Source organism: Sus scrofa, chromosome 7 (assembly GCF_054392235.1).
Source record: "Sus scrofa isolate SSC_HxYL_T2T_F1_AM1 chromosome 7, Sscrofa_HxYL_maternal_Yorkshire_Landrace_v2.0, whole genome shotgun sequence".
In the NCBI taxonomy this organism is placed as follows: domain Eukaryota; kingdom Metazoa; phylum Chordata; class Mammalia; order Artiodactyla; family Suidae; genus Sus; species Sus scrofa.
Genome location: NC_139389.1, coordinates 48846870 through 48871988, shown reverse-complemented (window position 1 = coordinate 48871988; position 25119 = coordinate 48846870). Strand labels below are relative to the sequence as shown.

The 25119-nt window shown below is 46.2% G+C and overlaps 1 protein-coding gene across 10 annotated transcripts in view; it reads right to left on the bottom strand.

Moving 5' to 3' along the window:
* RUNX2 (RUNX family transcription factor 2) overlaps positions 1-25119 on the bottom strand; it is a 358411-nt gene that overhangs the window by 168803 nt on the left and 164489 nt on the right. For 9 of the 10 annotated variants that reach the window (XM_084968272.1, XM_084968277.1, XM_084968276.1 and 6 more), the window contains one exon: positions 2987-3160. The exons of the other annotated variant lie outside the window; for it this stretch is intronic. In XM_084968272.1, the coding sequence (XP_084824398.1) occupies positions 2987-3160 (174 nt within the window). The remainder of the gene's footprint in view (positions 1-2986; positions 3161-25119) is intronic. 10 annotated transcript variants of the gene reach the window in all.

Here is a 25119-nt window from a genome sequence, read left to right as displayed (position 1 = left end):
TGCTCATCATAAGGGGACAAGGCACCCTGAGACTGGAAGTTCCCGGGCTAAGGATGGAATGCGAGCTGCAGCGGCAACCTACACCAAATCCTTTAACCCAGGGCACAGGGCTGGGGATCAAACCCACACCTCCACCTGCTGCAGCTGGATTCCTAACCTGCTGCACTACAGTGGGAACGCCTTTAAATATTGTTCTTAACGGTCACTTTAGAATTGCTGCATGGGATTGTGTAAGAAAAAACATACTGCATTAGGAGTCAAGAGACCTCGTTCTGCTCTGTCACTCACTTGCTGTAACCCCGCAGTCAAGGAGCTCAACCTTCCTGAGCTTCCTGACAAGGAGGCGGCTGAGGCCTGCAGGAGAGCAGGGGGTGGGGTCTGTGGAGGCAGCCAGGCTTCTGCTCAGCCCAGCGGATGCTCTACTGGCAGCAGAGAGCCCCACGCCTTCTCGGAGCCTCCCTCTCTGGGTGGAGGTGCTGCTAAAACGTAGGTTCTCTTCACAACTTTCACCAGTCTTTTGGTTAATGATGGCTAAGGGGCCTTCAGGTTCTAAAACACCCTCTGGATCTACTTTATGACGTTATCTTTAGGTGTGAGGGCAAAGCCTTGAGAAAAGCCTCTTCTTAAGTGAATCTAGCAAAATATGGGTTCCAAAGGCCATTTTAAAGGCTTTAGTTAGTAGCAAAATATAATTAATAAAAGTTAAGGATTAAAATACAGAACTCAAACATTTGCCAAATCACAGAATATATACTTTTCTTACATATGTATATATATATATATATCTTGCCATCATACATCCTTTATAAATCATATATAAATACTTTTATATATGTATACATATGCTTCTACACACATACACACACAAGAATCTAAGGATTACTATAAAAACAAAAGGGGAGTTCCCATTGTGGCTCAGTGGGTTAAGAACCTGACTAGGATCTATGAGGATGTGGGTTTAATCCCTGTCCTCACTCAGTGGGTTAAGGATCTGGCGTTGCTGTGAGCTGTGGTGTAGGCAGGCAGCTGCAGCTCCAGTTTGACCCCAGCCCAGGAACTTCCATATGCCAGCACTGTGGCCCTAAAAAGACAAAAAAAAAAGAAAAAAGAAAAAGACAGCTATTATAAAGCTGAATTAATGATCTAAAGTCTACCACTTTAACAAACTACTATGCATAAAAAAATAAGCTACAAGGATATATTATATAGCACAGGGAACATAGCCAATATTTTATAATAACTATAAACGGACTATATTCTATAAAAATTCTGAATCATTGCATTGTACACCTGAAACTAATATAATGTTGTAAATCAACACTATCTCAACCCAAAAACCAAAAATAAAAAAATTAAGTCCACTACTTTAAATGCAGGAGCACCTACAGCTACAAGCTTCAAATTCACAAGTTAGCGTGAATGTCATGCTGGCGTTTTTACCAAGGATACAAGTCTGGTGAACACACTGACCTAATTCCTACATTTCAACATTTGGAGATTTATGCAAATCTAACACATGGTTAGCCTTCTCAGATTTCTCACTTTCTTCCCTAAGGCAGGTATCTGGTTCTCTTTGGGGTTTAGATTTTTTTATTTTTATAATTCTATATTCTTTTTAACAGAAAAACTCAGGCATATCCATAGATTCAGACTCATAGACACAGACCCACAGAAACCCAAGTAGATATCCAAGAAGCTCTATACCTAGTATGGGCAGGAGAAAAGGAAAGGCAGGTCATTTCACTCATAAACAGCTATGCTTATGAACCATAAAGGACACTCAAAACCTAACTGCTATAGACAAAAACCTACCCATTAGAAAGGTCCAGGTTGAGAGTGTATTGCACTTTTTTGTTTTGTTTTGTTTTTTAGGGCCGCACACATGGCACATGGAGGTTCCCAGGCTAGGGGTCGCATCGGAGCTGCAGCTGCTGGCCTACGCCACAGCCACAGCAATGCAGGTTCCGAGCCGTGTCTGCAACCTACACCACAGTTCACGGCAACACCAGATCCTTAACCCACTGAGCAAGGCCAGGGATCGAACCCACGTCCTCATGGATACTAGTTGGGTTCATTAACCACTGAGCCATGACGGGAACTCCTGCATGTGTTGTTTTGAGGTACTCTCCCTGGGGTCTCGTCCTTCTGCCAACAATAGCAACCAGATGCCATGCGAGCTCCTTGCAGCTCTCAATACTGTGATCTGCAAATTAAAGATCTAGGAGGATCAGCACACTCTCCCGCCACTGTGACATAAAAGCGATCAGACTAGTCCTACAATAAGGTCTGCTTTTGCCCAAGTGGAGCAGAAAAAAAAAAAAAGAGTTGGGCGTCTTAATGCACCAGAGGTGAATGATTAGTCTGTAATGCAATGCTGATGTTCATTTTGAAGAAGCAAGATAAAGCCAGCAGCACACGAGAAAGCAGAGAGAGAAATGTCGCGTGAGGAACGGGAGCTACGTGTGCCTCAGAAGGGAAGTCTGTCCGTGCCGTGAGCTGTTCGTTGGCCTTGCCTTATAACCGCCAATCAGGGCTTCCTGGGACAGCCCTGGGCAATTTTTAAGCACATGTAATGAAACAGTTATACGTGGAGGAAATGTAAGCCCCCATCGGAGACGTTAACGCTCATCTTCTAATAAGGAGGGTGAGATGCTAGCCCCTGCCCCACGTGGACACAATACAGAAACTCCATCAAACATTCTCCCAGAGAGTGTGGTACTCCCGTTTCCCCGGGGTGCAGACTGACAGCGCTACAGAGCAGAGCATCGGTAGAAACCTGCCCTCACTGTATCCCCACGTTACCGAATATTGGTATTTGGTTTTTATTAAAAAGCCAGAGAAGGTCCGTTATCTCCACGTGTCGATTTCTTTCATCACAAGCCATTTCCCAGCCCCAGGAGTTTGGAAGTGACCCCATCTCCTCTGGTAGCCCCTCACCCCCAGCCTGCCAGAGTCTGTGCAAGTGAAACCTAGGAGTCTGTCTTACCTGTAATCTGACTCTGTCCTTGTGGATTAAAAGGACTTGGTGCAGAGTTCAGGGAGGGCCGTGGGTTCTGAGGCGGGACACCTACTCTCATACTGGGATGAGGAATGCGCCCTAAATCACTGAGGCGGTCAGAGAACAAACTAGGTTTAGAGTCATCAAGCTTCTGTCTGTGCCCTGGAAACAGCAAATCATAAAATAAAAGCATATTAATTAGCTGAACAATTGACCATGCTAAATAGATACGTGAACATACATACAGGGAGGGGGGGAGGGATTAGCCAAGGAATGTTCAATACTGATATTTATAACGAGGTGCCTGGATAACGCCCTCCACTTCAAAGGGCTTTTTAAGCATCATCTGGTGGCAAGTACCCCTGGTTCTCTTCCATTGACAGAGGGGCCAGAGGGTGACTCGGAGCCAAGCATGGGTGGTCAGGCCAGGACACCTGATCCCAAGAGAGAACTCTCTGGGTGCCCCCTCTGGCCCCTCAGTGAGGGTGGGAAAGGGGAACACGTCCTGGGCTGTGTTTGCTCATTTCATGAAGGAGGAAACTTCCCCTGGAAGTTCCAAGTCTATGCCCGGGACATATTTGGGCTGTACTTGGGGCAGAAACAGAAACACATGTGTCAAAGGGACAGTTCCGTGTTGGCCCTAAGCGACTTTGTCTTTTTTATGTTACAACTCTACCTGACTGAGACTCCTGAAAAATGAAAACTCAAACCGAGAACCCCTTGAAGAGGAAACCAACAGAAACACAGGCAAGGAAACTCAAATTCTCTAGAGGACTGTGGATATTCTGTGATCTGTCAAAGAACGTGTACAATAAACTATGTTAAATCAGAGAGAGTGTTTTTTATTGTAAATCTAGTTCTGTGGTTCCGTAAGAGAAACTGAAAAATAACCTTTGGGTGCCCATGTGATGTAAGAGTCTATTATTTAAAAATAAATAAATGAATAAAACCCCCCAAAAATGCTTTGTCTCTCTTCTAGTGTATTCAAGTATAAAATTCTAAGAAATTCTACATCGCAAAGATGTATGCAAACTGAAACAGGAGTACTAAGACTTTGTGAAAAATCCTTAAATCATGCTTAGGCAAAGAGTGCTGTTTGCCTTGGTGCAAGGATAACAGGAAAACATCAGAATCTTGGTGCGACATTAGTTAAGGGTAAATCCCTGGAGGGGTTCTGCGGTAAATAAGCACAATAACACCCACTACCTAAGAAGAAATATATGCCATTCTCTGTACCCCTGAAGCCCGGGTACGCTGCCCCAACATTTTAGTAAAATGTTAAGTAACCAAAGCTGATTCAGCGAAGAGCTGTTTTGGGTGAGGAGAAGAAGAGGAATTTAGTCTTTGAACAAAAAAACGTAAAGGGGAGTTCCCATCATGGCTCAGCAGTTAACAAACCCCACTAGCATCCATGAGGACGGGGGTTCGATCCCTGGCCTCGCTCAGTGGGTTAAGGATCTGGCCTGGCCGTGAGCTGGTGTAGGTCTCAAATGAGCCTCAGATCCCGCACTGCTGTGGCTGTGGTGTTGGCCGGCAGCTGCAGCTCCGATTGGACCCCTGGCCTGGGAACCTCCATATGCTGCAGGTGCAGCCCTAAAAAGCAAAAAAAAAAAAAAAAAAAAAAAAAAAAAGTAAAGGCATTAGGAGGACTATCCCTATCAGAGTAAAACCTTTAAGGAGCCCTCGAGAACGGGAAGGTAGCGTCTTACCAGAAGCAGAAACACCTCATCCACCACTTAGGGCAGGACAAGAGGAATCTATCAGGACAGGGTTAAGTTGAACATTCGAATTTCCCAACTATAAGCTGTCTCCCTAAGACAAATTCCTTATTTTATTTGCCCCCAAATGTATTTTCCTGTCTCCTTTTTCATTGCCTACCCAGCCCAAAGAAAACAGACAGGAAGCCAAGGCTTGGTAATATGAGTGGAGCTGTCTCCACGGCCAAACGTGTTCCAACCAGGCCCATTAACTGAAATGCACCCACCACCCTATTTCCTGCCCGTGTGAGTCTGGGGCATGTGCCTCAACCCAGGGGCTAAGACAAGGAGAAAAATGATCTGGTAAAAACAAAGGAGACTCATTGTCTGTTGATGGTTGTTCTCTCCAGCCTTTAAGACTTTTTATCCAGATGACACACAGATTTCAGAAATCTAAGGGACCTTCAGAGATGACCCAAAATAGCTTCCATACCCCAGCAAGCAAGGTGTCCAGAGCTGAAGTGACCAAGGACTGCAGAGATAAAAACAACTGGCCTGTGGGCCCCAGCTATTGACTTCTCGGCCTGGACCAGGATGGAGTCCCAGTCCAAGTAGTCTAAGCTTTTCGCTCATTGTGTTACATCTCAGACGGTACAGATAATCTGGATCCAAAGTTCCCACTGTGGCACAACGGGATGGGCAGCATCTCTGCAGCACCAGGACACAGGTTCTACCCCTGGCCCGGTGCAGTGGATTAAAGGAGCCAGGGTTGCCACAGCTGCAGTGTCAGTCACAACTGCAGCTCAGATCTGGTCCCTGGCCTGGGAACTCCATATGGTGCCGGGAAGCCAAAAAAGAAAAAGAAACATGAAAATCCAGATCGGCAGAGTGAGGCACCTGAGCGCTGAGCCCTGGGAGGTGTCAGCTGGTTTTCAAGGCAAGCAGAAGCAGCAGCAAAGATTTAGTTGCAAAGCTAATAAACAGCTCACCCACTACCCCAAACCAGCTTCCATCAATACACCTTGCTGGGTCTTACAGGTTTCACGATGAGTGAATTATAGGGTACTTGTCACCCTTAGATCTTTGGATTCTGTTCCTCCCACACATACCAAAAACAGGGAAGGGAAAAAAGTATCAGTGGGGTGTGGATACAGCAGTAAACATTAACAAGACAGCTTATGGAATTGTCCCCAGAAGTTATTTTTTTTAATAGGCCATATTTTTGGAAGGGCAGATTCCCTGAGGGCTGAGAGGAGGGCTCCACGTCCTTGCATGGTTCCTTTATACACTGGGACTTGATGTGGGCCGTAGGTCACAAGGAAATTTAATAAGCTTTGCCTCTGCTTTCTACAGCCCTTTCATTAGGTTTTCATGGAGGCTGTCTGAGACGTGAACTCGGCACAGAGATGTGTGAGGACACGTTTATTTTCTGAGTCTGGCGCCTCAGGGCAGTGATAGGAGGTGGTCGGCAAGAATAAAGTGCTTGGAGGAGCATGGATGCGTGTGACAAAGTCAAGCACAGGTGAAATCTGAAAAGCCTCAGCGACCTTTTGGAAATGACCTTCAAAGCGCAACCACGTATCTACAGACATTCTCGAGCGATTCGGGGAACATCTCTCGGCAGCTGCATGCAGACCACAAACATCGGCATTTGTCCCTCTAGAGCCCTTCACAGCCACCGCCACAACCACAACATAATTCTTGCAGGAGAATGAAGAGCAAGACTCAAACGGGTTCTTCATCTTTTGAACCACGACAGATACCTGCTACCGCTAAACCACATCAGGGTAACCCTGGGACGAATGATGGGCTGAAAGAAGAGGCGCCCGTTCCCAGCACCCCAGCCCTACTCCTCAGAAACCGAGGACTCAGAAGACAAAGGGCGAGCTGACCTAAAACAAGGGCAGGGTACCCAGCCACCGCACAGGGAGAGCCAGCTCTCATCCATGGGCCCAAGAGCGCATCGTCTAAGCAGGAGGAGGCTCTGAAAAAACGGGGAACTGCATTGCGACATCCGAGATTAAAGCCAAATCTCGGTCCTGGGTCTTTCCTAGCTGCATTTCCTGCCTTCAGCCGTGGCTCTCCCACCCAAGCTGGATAAAAATATCTTAGATGGAAGCTTTGACAAATATGGATGTCCATCAGCTCAGGGAAGTCAAGAGCTCTGGAAGAGGGTCCTGGGGAGAGTTACTCTTTTTTTTTTTTTTGTCTTTTTAGGGTCGCACCCATGGCGTATGAAGGTTCCCAGCCAGCGGTCGAATGGGAGCTGTAGCCTCCAGCCTACACCACAGCCACAGCAACACGGGATCCAAGCTGCATCTGGGACCTACACCATAGCTCACAACAACGCAGGATCCCCGACCTACTTAGCAAGGCCAGGGATTGGGAGTTCCCATTGTGGCTCAGTGGTTAACAAACCCAACTAGCATCCACGAGGATGTAGATTCGATCCCTGGCTTTGCTCAGTGGGTTAAGGATCCGGCGTTGCTGTGAGCTGTGGTGTAGGTCACAGATGCGGCTCAGATCCCATGTTGCTGTGACTCTGACATAGAATGGCAGCTACAGCTCCATTTCGACCCCTAGCCTGGGAACTTCCATATGCCGCAAGTACGGCCCCACAAAGACAAAAAAAAAAAAAAAAAAAAAAAAAGTCCAGGGATCAAACCCACACCCTCATGGATTCTAGTCAGATTCATTTCCAATGCACCCCGAAGGGAACTCCCTAAGACACAATTCTTGACTCTTCTCTCCCAGAAACCCTGTTCCTCCCTAAGAGTCCCTCATCTGATGGCACCAGCCACTCAGTGCTTTAAGCCAAAAACCTTGCATGCTTTCCTTGATTTCCCCTTATCCCTCCCTCCTCATCTTCAACCCCATCACCAAGTCTTGTCATTTCCAACTTGAAAGTCTATCTCATATCTACTCAGCGCTCTCATTTCCACCAGCACAACCCTGGCCCAGGACCCTGCCATGTCTGTCTTGGCGTCTGCCATTGTCTCCTTCTGTGCCCCCATCCCAGGACCTCTCCATTTTCCTAAAATGCGTTCCCCCGGATGCTCTGTACAGCCCACTCCTCCTCCTCCCTGAGACCTCAGGGTGAATGACACTCCCTACAAGAGGGGCCTGCCTACTAGACTCTCTGTTGATTTCCATGAGGGCTGTGAGCACAGTGTGTAATCATCTCAGGTATGGATTTGTCTCCCCTGCAAGACGATGACTCCCATGAAAAAGAGTGCTCTGGCTTGTTTTCAGTTGCACCCTCCAACCCAGTTCAGTGTCTGCCATACAGGAGGTGCTCCATAAATGTTTATACAAGAAATTATTTAATTTATTGATTTACTTATGTATTTTGCTTTTTAGGGCTGCACGTGCTGCATATGGAAATTCCCAGGCTAGGGGTCGAATAGGAGCTGCAGCTGCTCCTCTACACCACAGCCACAGCAATGCTGGATTCTTAACCCACTGAGCAAGGCCAGGGATTGAACTCGAGTCCTCAGGGATACCAGTTGGGTTCATTACCATTGAGCCACAATGGGAACTCCTCCTCTTTTAGATAAATATCTCAGTTGAGAGAAAGTTTTCTAGCACAGGATATCATATTACAACCCAATCTTTCCCCAAAAAAACCTCTTCCTTCATATTGGATATTCTCATGAATCCAGTGGGCAAAGCACCCCCCTTTTTTGGGGGGGAAACGAGCCTTTATTGGTGCTTCCTAAGAAATTTCCCTGAAGGATTCATTTAAGTGAAAGCTTGCTTGCTTGCTTTCTGAAAAAGCCTCATTGGCTCTCACTATAACTCTTTTTTTTTTTGGCCATGCCCACAGCATATGGCAGTTCCCAAGCCAGGGACTGACCACACCACAGCAGCAACCATAGCCATAGAAAGATCCTTCATCCACTGAGGCATCAGGGAACTCCACTCACTATAATTCTTAAGCATTCTGCAAGTCATGTTGAACCATAGAGCTGAAAAAATGACAAAAACAATTACTTAGATGCTACATTTTCTTTTCTTGCTTTTTTTTTTTTTTAGGGCTTCACCTGCAGCATATGGAAGTTCCTGGGCTAGGGGTCAAAGGAGAGTTGCAGCTGGCAGCCACAGCCACAGCCACAGCAGATCCAAGCCTCATCTGCAACCAATGCTGCAACTTACAGCAATGCCAGATTGTTATCCTACTGAGTGAGATTAGGGATCAGACCTGCATCCTCATGGATGTTCTTAACCTACTGAGCCACAAGAGGAATTCCTAGATGCTAAATTTTAGAGCAAGACACTTCTTCAATAGGTAAGGACTCATGTGAGTCCCTGAGAGGAAAGTGCCTTGCCTGAAGTCACATAGTTGGTGGCAGGATGAGAACTCAGGTTTTCTGACTGCTGGTCCAGGCTCTTTTCCCTCCCATTGCTAACCAGCTTATTTTAGATTAAAACAAGCACATCATCAGTCATTCAGGGGAAGTCACGGTCAAAAGTGAATTTCAAAAGGGGGTAAAAAAAAAAAAAAGGGAGCTCTCAGAACACATTGCTTTCAAAAAGTTTAGTGTTGTTTGGCTGAATATGACTTTTGTTGCAACACATTTAGAGGCACAAGAAGAACGCGTGATGGAAAGGTCAGAGCATTCACACATGCCTAGAGCAAAGACGCGTGAGCCACGGTTAGGTCACCAACCGAGAGTCCGGCTAACAGTCCCGTTCTTCCCCACCCAGCTCTTTCCGTCCAAGGGCAACTCGCCCCCACAGTGAAAGCTGGTCATGCTGCCACACAAGAACGTTTGCTTAAAAAATCATGCCTCTGAAACTGGTCCGCAAAGACTCCAAAACCGTGGTACCTGAACTCCGAAAATAAACGTGCCACTCTGATGCAACCCCTTGTGCCCACTGTCATCAAAGTCACCTGAGCGCTGCTGAACAAGCCCAGAGGGGCAGCTGGGCGCCAAGCCAGAACCTCAGGTTCTGACCATGGTGTTCACAGCATGAAGCCTTGCCCCGGTTAGAGCGCCCTCTTCAGGGCTGCCCAAGTGCAAGCCTTTCACAACGGTGTCACACATGGCCTGTCCACACTCTCACGAGGCACAGTGGGGTCATTCTGTGGGCCACGAAGGCAGGATGTCTGACAGCTCCTCTTCTTAGCGTAGTATTTTAAATCCATTTCAAACACTTCCTTTATTAGGTATCTATCTACTTGTATCCTGGGTATCAGGAAGATACAATTTTTTTTTAGGGCGGAACTCACAGCATATGGAAGGTCCCAGGTTAGGGATGGAATCCTGCAGCTGCCGCCCTATGCCACAGACACAGCAACACTGGATCCTTAACCCACTGAGCAAAGCGAGTCCTCATGGATACCACTCAGGCTCATTACCGCTGAGCCACAAGGGAACTCCCAGGAAGATACCATTTTGAAATAAAATAAAGTTAAAAGGCAGATCTGTGACAAAGCATCAGTCAGGAAACAGCACCATATCCACACGAGAGTCCGTCCCGCTAGTATGTACTGGGCATTTGCCTCGTGAGTCTCCCTAGGCACTGGAAGGAGGAGAGGAGAGAAAGCATATAAGACAAAGCGGCGGACAGTCGTGGAGGGGAGAAAGGCACACAATTAAGTGTAACTGCAAAAGGCTGTGTGAGGGCTTCCCAAGAAATTACTGAAAACGTGATGGGCTGGGGATCGATTGAAGAAATATACACATGGGCTATTTCAAAATACCGAGGTGCTTTGTGTGATGATGTAAGAACATGCTCTTGCTTTATAGAAGGGGCAACTGATATATTGAGGAGTTAAATGTCCTGAGGTCTGCTCTAAAACCTAGAAGATGGAGCAAGTACCGCGAAAGGCTACGTATAAAAACAAATGAAGCGAATATAGAAAAAACGATATTAAGTATACAATAGGGGATGAGAATATGGGGTTTGATGACATATTATGTCTTTCCACGTTCTGTTTGGAATTTTTCAGAAAAAGAAAACTTGAAAAAAAAATAGTAGAATGCAATTGGAAGAACAGGGGAGCAATGGGTGTTGATTTAAAAAAGGAAACTCGCCCTGATGAGACCACTCTGTCCTTGAAAGGTTGAGGAGGATTGTGCTAAGCAGAGAAGGAAGGAGAAAAGCTGGCTGGAGGACAAGTAACAGAAACATGATCCTAAGTGTCCTACGAGACAAGATGATGCTGAACATATATGTGCTATTACTCTAAACAGAGGCAAACCATGCTTCACGTCACTTAACTGTCAAACCTCTCTTTTGACAACTACACATTAATTCTTGTACCCTGTGAAATCTACATGGAAAGCTATCCCTTTAAGACAGATCTTTTTTTATCCCTTGACCAATTGAAGGACACTCTGGTAGCCCATGAGCCTCCTCTGCCAGGCACTCAGGCTTCCTAGAGGAAAAGGGGGTCTGGGGAGACACGAGCTAGTTTGCTGTCAGAATGAGATCTGGTCCAGTGCTCTCGGGCTCAAGTCACAGGACAGAACCATCTAAGGAGTTCCTGTTGCAGCTCAGCAGGACTCAAGGGGTTAAACCCGACATAGCGTCCGTGAGGACACGGGTTTGATCCCTGACCTCGCTCAGTGGGTTAAGGATCCAGCGTTGCTGCAAGCAGCGATGCAGGTCATAGATGTGGCTCAGATCCAGTGTCGCCATGGCAGTGGCATAGGCCTGCAGCTGCAGTTCCAATTCAACCCCTAGCCTAGGAACTTCCATATGCTGCAGGTACAGCCATAAAAAGAAAAGAAAAGAAAAAGAAAAGAAAAAAGAAAAGAAAAAGAAAAAGAATGCTGTGACAGTGACTTGGAATAAAAAGGAAGAGGAGAGAGGACTTGTCCCAGAATTAGCATTTTTTTAGAGTAAACTGTTTATACAGCAACGGAGATGCTATTCCGCAGCAGCTGGGGGGGGCTGGGGATGACAAAAATGACAGCTTTCAATTCTAATCTCTCCACCCTGAGAGTGGTGCATCAAAGGAGTGTTTTCAGAGAGGGCTTAGGGAACAGGTTGACTAATTTTAAAGTCGTAATTCAACTCCAAGTGAAATTACTTGGAATTTCATCTTTAAGGGTGAGCCTCCCTCTATCCGAGAGAGTCCAGTTTAGGTGGTTTCCAGCAAAAACGATGCAAGGAAGATGACACACACTCAAGGGTGTTGGGAGGGAAGCCATGCAAAGCTCGGGTCCAAAGACTTTATCACAATTGAGGCTCTAGATTCAAAACCCTGATCTTCTGCATTCCTACCAACATGTGAAAATGAAAACACTACTGAGAAAAGTGAAACTCCCTCTCTGCTGACGTGCCTATGATGACATTTCACTGGTGGTTTGTGAAAGTCTAAAACTCAAAGACCTGTACTCTTATCGTGCTTGCAGGGTTGAGATCAGCTCCCGGCTTCTCCTGGACACACCTCTCCAGCGCCCCCCACACCGCTACCCACAGTCCCAAGGAGCTTCTCCTCCCATTTCCACGTTTCCACGAGTTACCATTTTCTAGTCTCTCAGGCTTAAAATCCAGCGTAGGTCCTGCCCCCTCTCTTTCCTAGATCCCATCCCTAGAGTTTCTACAGATCAAGCCCCTGTACCAGGATAAGCCCCTGGTTCCCATGTCCACTAGACCCTCTCCTAACCTCTCACCTGTAGCTAACAACACCACGGCAGCAGGGTGGCATCTTCGAAAGGGCACTGACCAGCTGTAGGGCCACAGGAAGGCTCTGGTGGAACTCTTTAGGCCTACCCAACAGGAGGAGGTCACGCCTTTTCATTTCTTCCTTTCAGTCCCCGAATCCTAACATTCACGTGACTTAGCTGCTCAAACCCTTTCAGTTGTCCCACGCTGTCAACCAAATTCAACAAAGGCCCCGGAGCCCAGCAAACAGGGGCCTGGAAAATATGGTTTCAATGCCCTTTTTCACGCTCACTTCCCATGGCTCCTCCCACACGGCTCCCGGTCTACGCTCCACTCACTCCAGACCACCCCCCCAGACCCCTCCCCACCCCCCACCCCACCCCGGTTCTTCAAAGAGTCCCTGTGCCTTTGCCCAAGCTCAGCACTTTCTCCTCCAACCAGCACGGTCTCTCCCCATCATCTCCATCTGGCCAAATCCCTTCCCAGTCTCAGGCTGGTCATCCCATTGTTCTGGCATTTTCTGTCTCTAGGGCCTCGGTGAGCCCTCTGGTTTCTATCACAGAAAGCTGAGCACAGCTCCAACTGGTTTTTGTCTGCTCCATGTGGTTACACTTAAGTGTCGCTGGCATTCAGTAAGCATTCATTTACTATGAATCGATATAAAATATTTATATAAAAGTATCCGCGATGCTCCTGGACGTGACTGTGAAACCCACCCCCGGCCCCCGAGGAGGGGTGTCCTGTCTGACATCTAGCACATCATTTGGAGCCTAAGTACAGAGAAGGCGCACCACCCAGGCCTGCTGAATAAATAAGAACACTGATACATTTAGAATTAATTCTCTCTCCTTTTGTCCAGTAAAAGTCAGAGAAGAGGGGGAAAAAAAACACTAGTTATTGGGAAACATTTCCCACAGTGAAACTGATGAGTCTATCATCTTTGCTGGGAAAGGCTGCTGAGTCATCTTTTTTTGCCTAAGCGTATGCTGTCTGGTTCAGGTCAAAAACTCTTTCAGAGGTATGAGCAGGCAGATCGCTAACCATGGACTGCATAAAGAGATCTGGGTCAGGGTATGTGCAGACCAAAAGAGAAGATTAAGGTGGTGTCTACACTGAACTTAAGCTGATAACATTACCGCTGAAATAAATACATTTTTCAACGTGTCAAAAAAAGAAAAGGAAAAAAAAAAAAAAACATGATTTCAGAACCTAAAGAATGAAATAGACTAAGAAACTGTCTTCATGTTCAAGGCCTCAACCCCGCCCTCGTATCACTGGAGCTCAGTATATGATGTGTGCACAGGCCTGAGACAGCCCTAGATCAATGCTAGGGTGTGGCTTCAGAGAGAGGACCACAGGTCATAAACAAATCCCCTTCCGGGAGATTCTTCTCTGATGGCACTTCAAAAATGAACTAACAGAGGGAGTTCCCATCGTGATTAACAAATCCGACTAGGAACCATGAAGTTGTAGGTTCGATCCTTGGCCTTGCTCAGTGGGTTAAGGATCCAGCGTCACTGTGAGCTGTGGTGTAGGTTGCAGACACAGCTTGGATTCCGAGTTGCTGTGGCTGTGGTGTAGGCCAGAGGCTACAGCTCCAATTAGACCCCTAGCCTGAGAACCTCCATATGCCTCGGGAGCGGCCCAAGAAATGGCAAAAAAAACAAAACAAAACAAAAAAAAAAAAAAACAGCGTCCCTCCAAGGGCCCTTCTTCATATATAAACCAATTTCTAAAGGGGGAAAAAAAAAGTCCTAATCACTCCCACCTATCGTCAAGAGCTCCCTTCAGCCCTTGAACAGAGCCAGGCATGGAGAATTCAGTTTATCAGGAAAGAAGAGAGGAAGAATAATTTCACCCATGAGAGGTCTGAAACCTTCCAGTCTCTTGGGTAAAAACATAATTATGGGAAGAAAAACATAATCTACTCAAGAGACATAATTACAGAGTTAAGCCATAGACTCCATAGAAATATTCTAGGAACTCTAGTTCATAGGGGGAACAAAAATGTTACAAGCTGAATTTGCTTTCTTTTAATAATAAGAGGCGCCAGTTTCGATCAGTGAGTAAAAAGTTCACTCTCCCAAACGGTAGACATTTTTAAACATTTGAAAACAAAAATGTAATTTTCAAACAAAAATGTAGTCATTTTTTAAATACCGTTCGCCACAGGAGAAATCACTGAAGGACTGCCTCTTCCAACCTGGAGGCTTCTAGAGGTTAAAGAATTCAAGATCTTTGAATAAATACACAAACGAAAGAATTGTGAGGGAGCCACTCGCATGGCTATAAAAGCGAGTTCCTTTAGGACTTTTAGATTTGAGGTTGTGGCCAATCACGACCAGCACAGAATGAAGTATCTGGAGGAAAGGACAGGGCGATGGAGCTATGCCAGCATCAGTCACCCATCACGGAATAACCTCTAAAAAAATCTGCTTCGAGAACAATCCCTTTTCTTGAAATAATGGAGTCCAAAACCTTGAAACATTTAAGGAAAAAGACATGCATGGGAGGCAAGGAGGGGAAAAAAAAAAAAAAGGGTAAAGAAAGACCAGATGAAAGCATAAATGGCAATCTACAAGCGGAGATGTGATATTTTTGCAGGCAGGGGAGAAAGAACCACCAGGGAACCTGGCTGACGAGCACAGCCCCTGGCCTCTGTCCTAAAACGTCTCTCATCTACGCTGCCTCTTTACCTCCAGATTCCCTGGTGCTGTCTAGTTTCCAATCCTGTTAATAACCTTCGACTTTGTCTGCCCGTTGTTTCCAAGGGCTGCTTTTGTCCATCTTTACGCCCATTCAAAGTAAAAATTACATAAATTCCAATTTTTCAGAGCTGGGAGAGAATGGGGATCTCGCCAGACCATGTTTTTATTTGAGAAAAGGAACTGATGCCCCAGAAAACCCCAGTGACTTGTCTGAAGTCACGAAAGTCGGCTGTGACACAGGAAGCCAGCGCCTGACCTGCCTCCGTCCCGTTTTTTTTACATACCAGGCTGTCCTACTAGGAAAGAAGGCAGGGTGGGGGTGGGGGGGCTGCTGAGGAAAAGAGACCCAGAAAGAACAAAAATAAGAAAAAAGCAGAGAAGCCGAATTCAGAGATTTTTATCACATGATGCCCATTCATTCTGACTCTGTTTTTCTCACGACACATCTTGTTCTACTAATTACAACCCAACATCCACAACCACCCTGGGCTGTGAGGATCTGTCTCTCTCCCTTTAGTTTCTGGGAAATGAACAAAAGATCTCTTTCTCTAGGTGGACACGTTACTCCCCAAATGTCATCAAACTTGAGTGTGTTAGTTCTGAAAACACTTCCTTTGCCATCTCTGACGATACGAGACTCACGCACACACCCCGCAGTTTTGTGCTACGAGCCTTTAGAGAGACCCCACTGAGCGAGGTAAATTTTTTTCTTAATGGTAACATCTTAAGCAATGGAAATGGTCGTGTCCGTAGTTGAACAAAAAAGCATCCGTGTTGATTTGCCAATAATCCAGCTCAACATGGATGGCATTATTCTTCAAAGAGCCTAGTGACAACGAGCCTCAGACTGTCACGCAACTCCTGGATCCTGGCTGTTTCCTGAGCATATGCGATCTTTTCTGTTTCTCTTTCCTTCTGATGACTTTGTGCATGTGCTGTGTCACTGGGTGTGTGTCTGAGGCAGAGAAAAAGAAGCACTCCATCGCAGCAATTAAAAAGTGCAAAGGCTCCTCTCTTGACATATGCTGCTAACAGCCGTGCAACATCATTTTCAATTTTCCCGTCGCCGTAACAGGAAGAAAACGCTCAAAAGGAATAACCTAGGAAAAAGTCAGCCAGCTCCTGCAGCCTCGTCTTGCTGTGCTGAATGGCAGTGAAGATCACAGAAGAAGAAAAAAGAAAAAGACAGGAACAAAAAGGGCGGGGGGGGGGGCAGGCTGGGGGTTGGGGGGGGCACCACAGAGAATTTCTTGCTTAAACTGGACCTCGTCCAGCTGGCAAGAAGAGGTGGTTTTCTTAACGCTTGCGAAACCTGATTACTTTTTTAAAGGAATGAAGAAGAAGGAGATGTAAACACGGCCATTAAGACAGATTTAAGGTACTTAGTTTTAATCTGGTCTAAGGCCGCTCCAATTGTCGGCAGCTCTGCAATTCTCTGCTCCTTAGACATGAATAAGGGGGACGTCAGGGTCTTCTGAGCAGCCAGTGCTGTCAGCTGAGCTCTGTGGTTACCCTCTCAGGTCAGGCATGGAAGGAACAGCAGCTTAAGCAATAATGGATGGATGTCTGTTATGCGCTGTGTCTGTCAGAAGTCTGTTTTTACTACATTAAAGGACCATTGTGTTTATATCGACACAACAGGTCTTAAACAGATTGTTTAAACATGATTAAACAGGAGATGTCTTTGAACGAGTCCCCCCCTCCTAATAAAATGCAGATGGGTATGGAACTGAAAAAATGCCGAGAACAACGTAAAAAAATAAAACACAACCTCCTCTCTCTCTCCACGGCAAGGGTAACACGATATAAATGCCAAAATAAAACAGTTTACAAGTTAAACTCAAAAACAGTCTCTCACGGATCAGCAGCCTAGAATAGCGTTGATCGACCATCCAGCCACCCTTCCTTAAGGCTGCTGCACAATGTGCCGCCGTCTTAATAATCGCGTTGTTCAGCCATAGGTAATGAAGGGGGTCTATTGTGTTAATCCTGGCATTCTTATCTTCCGCGTCCTCTGAATCAACAACTGCAAAGCCTGCTGCCTCTTCATTCCAACACGACCAGCATTTGCTCACTTTCAGATCTGCTAAAGTGTTCTTACATTCCACTCTGTCACGAAAGGTGCCAAGTATTTTGAGTAGGATCAAGTTATTGTTATATAAAAGGGAATCTACAGCAGTGTTACATGGAGTCAGAAGATAGCAAGTTTTACCTTTTTTTTTTTTTTTTCAAAGCAGCCCAGACTGGAAAAGTGCATTCTTTTCAAACCCAGGGAAGTGGGTCTGTGGCCTTTTTTCAGGGTTTATCGTCAGCCCTACCTCAATTAAAGAACACCACTGAGACACCAGCTCCATATTTTTTAAACATTAAAAGAAAAATCCAGAGTTCCCGCTGTGATGCAACGGGATCAGCGGCATCTTGGGAACACGGGGAGATAGGTTTGATCCCTAACCCAGCTCAGTGAGTTAAGGATCTGGCATTGCTGCACCTGTAGCTTAGGTCAAAACTGTGGCTCTGGGAGTTCCCATCATGGCTCAGTGCTTAACGAATCTGACTAGGAACCATGAAGTTGCAGGTTCAATCCCTGGCCTCGCTCAGTGGGTTAAGGATCCAGCGTTGCCGTGAGCTCTGGTGTAGGCTGGCAGCTACAGCTCCAATTAGACCCCTATCCTGGGAATTCCCATATGCCTTGGGTGTGGCATATGGATCTGATCCCTGGTCAGGAGCTCCATAGGCCTCAGGACAGCAAAAAAAGAAAAAGAAAAAACCCTTCAGGTGATTAAAATTAAACTTTTACGCCCCCAAAGCAAATGCAAAGTTTTAAGGATTGTCTGCTGGCTTCATGCTGAATTATCTAGTCAGTAATAACAGTTGAAGATTTTTCTTTCATACATTCTTTGTAAAATGTATACAGTATTGGCTTTTCAGAAACTACACTCAATATTTTGTAATAACCTATAAGGGAAAAGAAACTGGAAAAAAAATATATAGGTATAACTGAATCACTTTGCTGTACACCTGAAACTAACACAACATTGTAAATAAACTATATACTTCAATTAAAAAAAACTTTAAGAGAGTTCCCGTCATAGCTCGGTGGTGAACGAACCCGACTAGTATCCTTGAGAACTCGGGTTTGATCCCTGGCCTTGCTCAGTGGGTTAAGGATCCAGCATTGCCGGGAGCTGCGGTGTAGGTTGCAGACGTGGCTCAGATCGGGCATTGCTATGGCTGTGGTGTAGCCAGCAGCTACAGCTCCTATTTGACCCCTAACCTGAGAACCTCCCTATGCTGTGGGTATGGCCCTAAAAAGACAAAAGACAAAAAATAATAAAAATAATTTTTAAGTATTGGCTTTTCCACGTAACTTGAATAAGGTTATAAATTTGCATTATCTCTATTATATGCAATCACTTATATGGACGAGAAGGAGAGCCCAGTGGAAGGAACGGATAGGACCAATGTGAGTGCCATGTCTCTTCCCAGGCAACGGGGATGCTGTCCCCTGGAGGCCCAACACCCTGGGTACTCTGCTCACCCCATGACCCCAAAACCCTCTGACCACCGAACACGCCATCAGCCTTTGTCTCATCTCAAAACGGCGCATGCTCAAGAATCCAGGAAGCTCCCTGGAAGAGAAGGAAGACAGTCTGGAAAGTGGGGTGACCACTGAAAGAACGTCACCACTTGATTCTTTCTCTTCCGGGTGCTAACCCTTTCAGGGATCTTCCCCTGAGAACGGTCCCAGAAACCCCTTCCTTTCTGCACCAAGAGTAGGCTCTTCCCAAGAGTTAACTGGCCTAATGGCTCAATGAGTCTTATTAACAACCCATGAGATTCACTCGTTAAACTCTACCCAGTAGAACTGAGGACGCCAACATGTTGTAAGAAAGATAACACATGACTAAATGGCAGGAGATTCGGGTTCTGCCACTCACAGGAGCTGGTGAACTTCTCAGGTAGAGAAATTTCTCATCTGCAAGATAACAGACAACCTAACTTCCAATTCTAAAAAGCAGTGATGCTACAGAGGCCTCGCCAGTCCTCACGGGTTTCGCACACACCCAGTTAATGGCACAATTAAAAGACTAAGCTACTGTCTGACTCAAAAGCAGAATCCCATATCTAAATCTGGGCCTGACTTAATAAGGAGCCGAAAATCTGGAGTCTGTTCTTGGCTTTCCCAGTAACTTGGTTGTGGAGTGGTAGGCAAATAATCTGTCATCTCTGTGACTCAATTTCTTTCTGACTCAACTTCCTCATCTGTCAAATGAGGATCAAAGGACCTGCATCACAGGGATGTCATCGGGATGAAGTGAAAGAGACGTGGAAATGTCCCACACGGGGGAAACCATGATGCAAATACAATATTCATTATAATTAAAATTTCCTAATAAAATAAAATTTCCTAAGCACTTATCAGGAAACTATAAACTATGCGAAACTGGGGGGCTTAGGGTATGCTTGGGGAGGCACCATATAAACAAATAATGACAGCAGTGTGACAAACAGCACAAGTGAAGTCTGAACAGGCAAAGAGGAACCAAAGGACAAATGCTTCACTGCCAAGAGCGGACAGAAAAGGCTGGCAGAAGAGCAACCTTAAAGGATGAGGAGGAGTTCCTGTCATGGCACAGTGGAAACGAATCCAACTAGGAATCATGAGGTTGTGGGTTCAATCCCTGGCCTCGCTCAGGGGTTAAGGATCCGGCATTGCCGTGAGCTGTGGTGTAGATCGCAGATGCGGCTCCTCGGATCTGGCGTTGCCATGGCTGTGGTGTAGGCCAGCGGTTACAGCTCCAATTCGACACCTAGCCTGGGAACCTCCATATGCTTCGGGTGTGGCTCTTAAAAAAAAAAAAAAAAAAAAAAAAAAGGATGAGGAGAATCCAGTCAAGCAAATGCAAAAGGAAAAAGACATTCCAGGCAGAAGGAACAGTGGGTGCAAAGGCACAGAGGTTAAAAAAACAGAGTGAATCTACTTGGCGTCGCTGGGGCTCAGCCCTAGGGGTGTGGTAGGGAGGAGGTCAGGCAGGTCAGATGCTGAAAGGCCTTGTGCGCACTGCAACAGCGTCAAGGCTTCCTCTTGTAAGTAACAGGGGACCACTGAGGTATTTTAGGTGAGGCTGTGCCATAGGCCAATTTAATATCCGAGGACCACTTTACTTACAGGGAAAAACAGATCTAAAAAGGAGTGCAGGGAGTTCCCACTATGGCACAGTGGGTTAAGAATCTGACTGCAGGGAGTTCCCTTCATGGCTCCGTGATTAGAGAACCCAACTAGCATCCATGAGGACGCAGGTTCAATCCCTGGCCTTGCTCAGTGGGTTAAGGATCTCACGTTGCCGTGAGCTGTGGTACAGGTCACAGACGCTGTTCGGATCCCCATGGCTGTGGCTATGGTGTAGGCCACCAGCTGTGCTCCGATTCGACCCCTAGCCTGGGAACTTCCATATGCCATGAGTGTGTCCCTAAAAAGAAAAAAGGAGAATCTGACCACATCAGCTCCGGTCACTTTGGAGGTGCGGGTTCAGCCCCAGCCTGGTGCAGTGGATTAAAGGGTCCAGCATTGCCACAGCTGTGGTTCAGATTCAATCCCTGCCTTGGGAACTTCCATATGTCCTGGATACAGACATACACACAAAAATAATGAATGAATAAATAGGAGTGCGGTTCAAGGCATACAAGCAGTTAGGGAATTATTTTTTTATTTTTTATTTTTTTCTTTCATTTGTTTTTTTTTTTTTTTTTTTGTCTTTTTGCTATTTCTTGGGCCGCTCCCGCGGCATATGGAGGTTCCCAGGCTAGGGGTCTAATCGGAGCTGTAGCCACCGGCCTCCACCAGAGCCACAGCAACGCGGATCCGAGCCGCGTCTGCAACCTACACCACAGCTCACGGCAACGCCGGATCGTTAACCCACTGAGCAAGGGCAGGGATCGAACCCGCAACCTCATGGTTCCTAGTTGGATTCATTAACCACTGCGCCACGACGGGAACTCCGGGAATTATTTTAATATTATCAACCAAGAGACAGACACTGAGAGTGTAAACTCAGCTACCGCCAGGCTCAAGGGTATGCAGAAAAGCATTTCAGACACAGAACAGAGATGCAGACAATACAGTAGAATAAGAAGGTATAAGAAATAAGGCAGAGAAGACGAGTCTCAGGTTGTTGGTTTGGTCAAAAAGGTGAATTGAGGGACACCCCAAACTGGTAAAACTACAGGGGTTCCTATCTGGGTAGAGAAGTTTGGTCAAAGTGGAGTGTGGCGGGAGTTCTCCTGTGGAGCATTGGGTTAAGGATCCGGCATTGTCACTGCAGCAGCCTGGGTCACTGCTGAGGCATGCGTTCAATCCCTAGGCCAGCAACTTCCCCAAGCTGTAGGCACAGCCAAAAAAAAAAAAAAAAAAAAAATAGTGGAGGTGGGATGGGGTCCTGAATACTGTGGGGGACACTAGTTTGAAGGACCCGTGGGACATATTCAGGTGGAGCTGCCCAGGAAGCAAACCAGAAACATGGTCTGAGATTCAGAAGAGGATGGAGATGCATTTTCAGGGGTCTCAGCACAGTGAGAGGGTCACTTGGGGAATGAATGTAATGAATTGAATAGAGCAGAGTATCTGAAAAGGAATCCAAGAAGCACAAATACTTAAGGTGCCAATAAGCAAGAGATAGAGGAAGAGGAGGGGGAGAGGCCCGTGCAGCCATGGACCAAGGAACAGGCAGCCCTCCTCCTGGAAAGATACAAACCAGAAGCTGCTGCCCCACCCCTGCTCTGGGGACCCAAGGAAGCCCTGCAGAAGAGCAGCCTCCCTTTCTATTCCCAGGCCAAGGGCACCACGTTCATTCAGCCGCAGTGGTAAAACTCCTCCACTCCTTCTGGACCCATTCTTCAAGCAACCTCATCCACACCTACGGCTTCAAATGCATCTCCAGCCTCTCCTAAACTTCAGACTCATACTTCCAGTTGCCTCCTGGGCATCTGTTTTTTAATGGTATGTGGAAGTTCCCAGGCCAGGGCTTGAATCTGAGCCGCAGCGTCTCAGGAATCGAACCCACACCTCTGTAGAAGCCCAAGCTGCTGCAGTCAGATTCTTAACCCACTGCACCCCTGGGAGACCTCCCTGGGCATCTTTTTAATAAGAATATTTTTACCGGTGTTTATAACTGTGCACGGTGTCTTCTGAGCTCAAACGCAGTCGTGCTATTTTAAAGGAATTTTTTTATTTTTGGCCACAGCCAGGGAATGTGGAAGTTCCCGGGCCAGGGATCAAACCCACGCCACAGCAGTGACAATGCCAGATCCTTAACCCACTGAGCCACCCGGGAACTCCAAAAGGAATACTTTCAAAGTCCCCCAACTACACGGCAATCAGCCATCTCTGGGCCAAGTCACAAGTCAGACTGTGAGTCTGAACCTATCATTGGCATAGGTCAGAGGATAACCAAAATGTGTTCTGGTCTAAATATTACACACGGATCTTCAAAACCAGAGTCAAAGAAGGGGGGGGAGGGCAAAAGAAAACATGAAGCTACAGCAAAAAAATTTCTAAAACTCACCACCTTTCCCAGCATACCTTTTGAGAAAAATCCTTCCTGAATCCCACAGAGCAATATATTTGACCACTTCTTAGCTTACCATTTGCACTCCAATAAGCTTAAGAGAAATACAGAAACAAAATAAAACAAACGCAATCCCTCTTCTGCTCCCTCCCCCGCTTCTGCAGTCCCTCCCCCAGTGTCAATCAGAAAGTAACCAGCCCTGAAGAATGTATACAGGGATGGAAAGAAAAGAACCCGTCTGTTATGGATGGAGCTATGGCAGGGGTCCAATGTAAAGAGTAGGAGTGACAGCACTTACAGAACTGCAAACTTCACTAATAAACATGTATCAGGAGTTCCCGTAGTGGCGCAGTGGTTAACGAATCTGACTAGGAACCATGAGGTTGCGAGTTCAATCCCTGGCCTTGCTCAGTGGGTTAAGGATCCGGCGTTGCGGTGAACTGTGGTGTAGGTCACAGACGTGGCTCGGATCCTGCATTGCTGTGGCTCTGGTGGAGGCCGGTGGCTACAGCTCCGATTAGACCCCTAGCCTGGGAACCTCCATATGCCTCGGGAGTGGCCCAAGAAAATGGCAAAAAGACTAAAAAAAAAAAACAAAAAACTGTATATCAAAGGACACTAAAAAAAGAGTCTGAGCCACCAAGTTGGCCTAAGGATTTCTAGACCTTCTCCTTTTCCCTACATGAATGCTGAACTTCAGAGGTTAATAAATTCTAGAGCAATTTAGAATCTGCTTTGACACTACAGGCCAGAAGAGAGTGGCAAGATATATCCGAAGTTCTAAAAGGGAAAAATGTGCACCCTAGGCTATGCTACCAGCAAGAATATCATTTAAAATAGAAGGAGAAATAAAGACTTTCTCCAACAAACAAAAGCTAAAAGAGTACAGCAATATTAAACCCATTCTCAAAGAAACACTGAAAGGACTTCCCTAAATAAAAAAGAAGCAAGAATAAATAGGATGGAAGAAATCACAACTGGATAGAATGTGCCTTGAAAAAAACATGATGGGGCATTTCCGCTGTGGTGCAGCGGAAACCAATCCGACTAATATCCATAAGGATGCGGGTGCAATCCCTGGCCTCGCTCAGTGGGTTAAGGATCTGGCATTGCCGTGAGCTGTGGTGTAGGTCGCAGACTCCGCTGGGATCTTGCATTGCTGTGGCTGTGGCTGTGGCGTTAGGCTGGCGGTTGCAGTTCCAACTCAACCCCTAACCTGGGAACTTCCATATGCCACAGGTGCGGCCCTAAAAAGCAAAAACAGAAAGAAAGAAAGAAACAAACAAACAAACAAACATGATGACCGCCTCTACTGATTCCACAACGGGCTTTGTTTCCTGTTCATTCAAAATAAGGCCCTAGGTTGGTCCATCATTTTATGCACCAGTTCACTACATAAATTTTTATTCCTTAATATTAATCCAAAAAAAAAAAAAACAAAACCCAAAAACCCCATCCAATGTGAATGTTAAAAGTGAATTCCATTACCTGGCCTACTTTGTTTCCTTGAATGACTTTCGGTGGAGTATGGACAAGGGGCAAAAACGCTATCACACTGGAACAGTGAGGCGTTCTTTTTCTAGTTGAGGATGTGAAAAAAAATGACCGAATTGAAAAATGATAGAATTGCTGAAGTGCTCAAGAAGGCAGCATTTGGAACTTAGCCCTGAATGTTGAAGAGGCCCCAGAATCAATACGCAGAAGCTCAGAAGATCATGGAGACCGAAAAAATGACCTCAGCCAAGGCACCAACTCGTAACTTCCACCAACAGGTCTGCAAAGGGTTGAGATGAAGAGGGTTTTGGGTTTGGGTTTGGATTTACTGTTGTTGCTGCTGTTGTGTTTTTTGTGGAGGGGAAGAGAGGCACTGATCATACAGATGAAAGAGATTTAGTGCTACTCTCCTGTAAGTCACCATCTATCCACTTAGATTTTTTTTTTTTTTTTTTTTTTTTTTGTCTTTTTAGGGCTGCAATTGCAGCGTATGAGGTTCCCAGGCTGGGGGTCAAATTGGAACTGTAGCTACTGGCCTACGCCACAGCCACAGCAACACAGAATCCTAGCCACATCCTCGACCTACACCACAGCTCACGGCAACGCCAGATGCTTAACCCACTGAGAGAGGCCAGGGATGAAACCTGCGTCCTCATGGATGCCAGTCAGATTCGTTTCTGCTGCGCCAGCTCCTCCACTTAGAATTTAACATTCAAGAATGCCTGCCAGGAAGTTTAACTGTGGGTATTCAAGATCTGGCCCACAGGCTTTCATATCCATAAAACCTTCCCTCCACCCCCTGAACAGGAAGCATAGCTACTCCTAAACTTCCCTGCCACTTCAGCTGCCACTTTCTGATGCCCTTTCTGGTTTCCTGTCACTTTCTGTTACACAGGCACAGTCACGAATCCCCCTTATCAGACTGAGCTGCCCTCTGGGCCATGTCTATGACTAAGTCATCTCGGAATCCCCACAGCCCTACTTCAAGTACCCACAGGTACCCAGGGAGTGTTCGTTGAATGAATAAATGGGCCAGT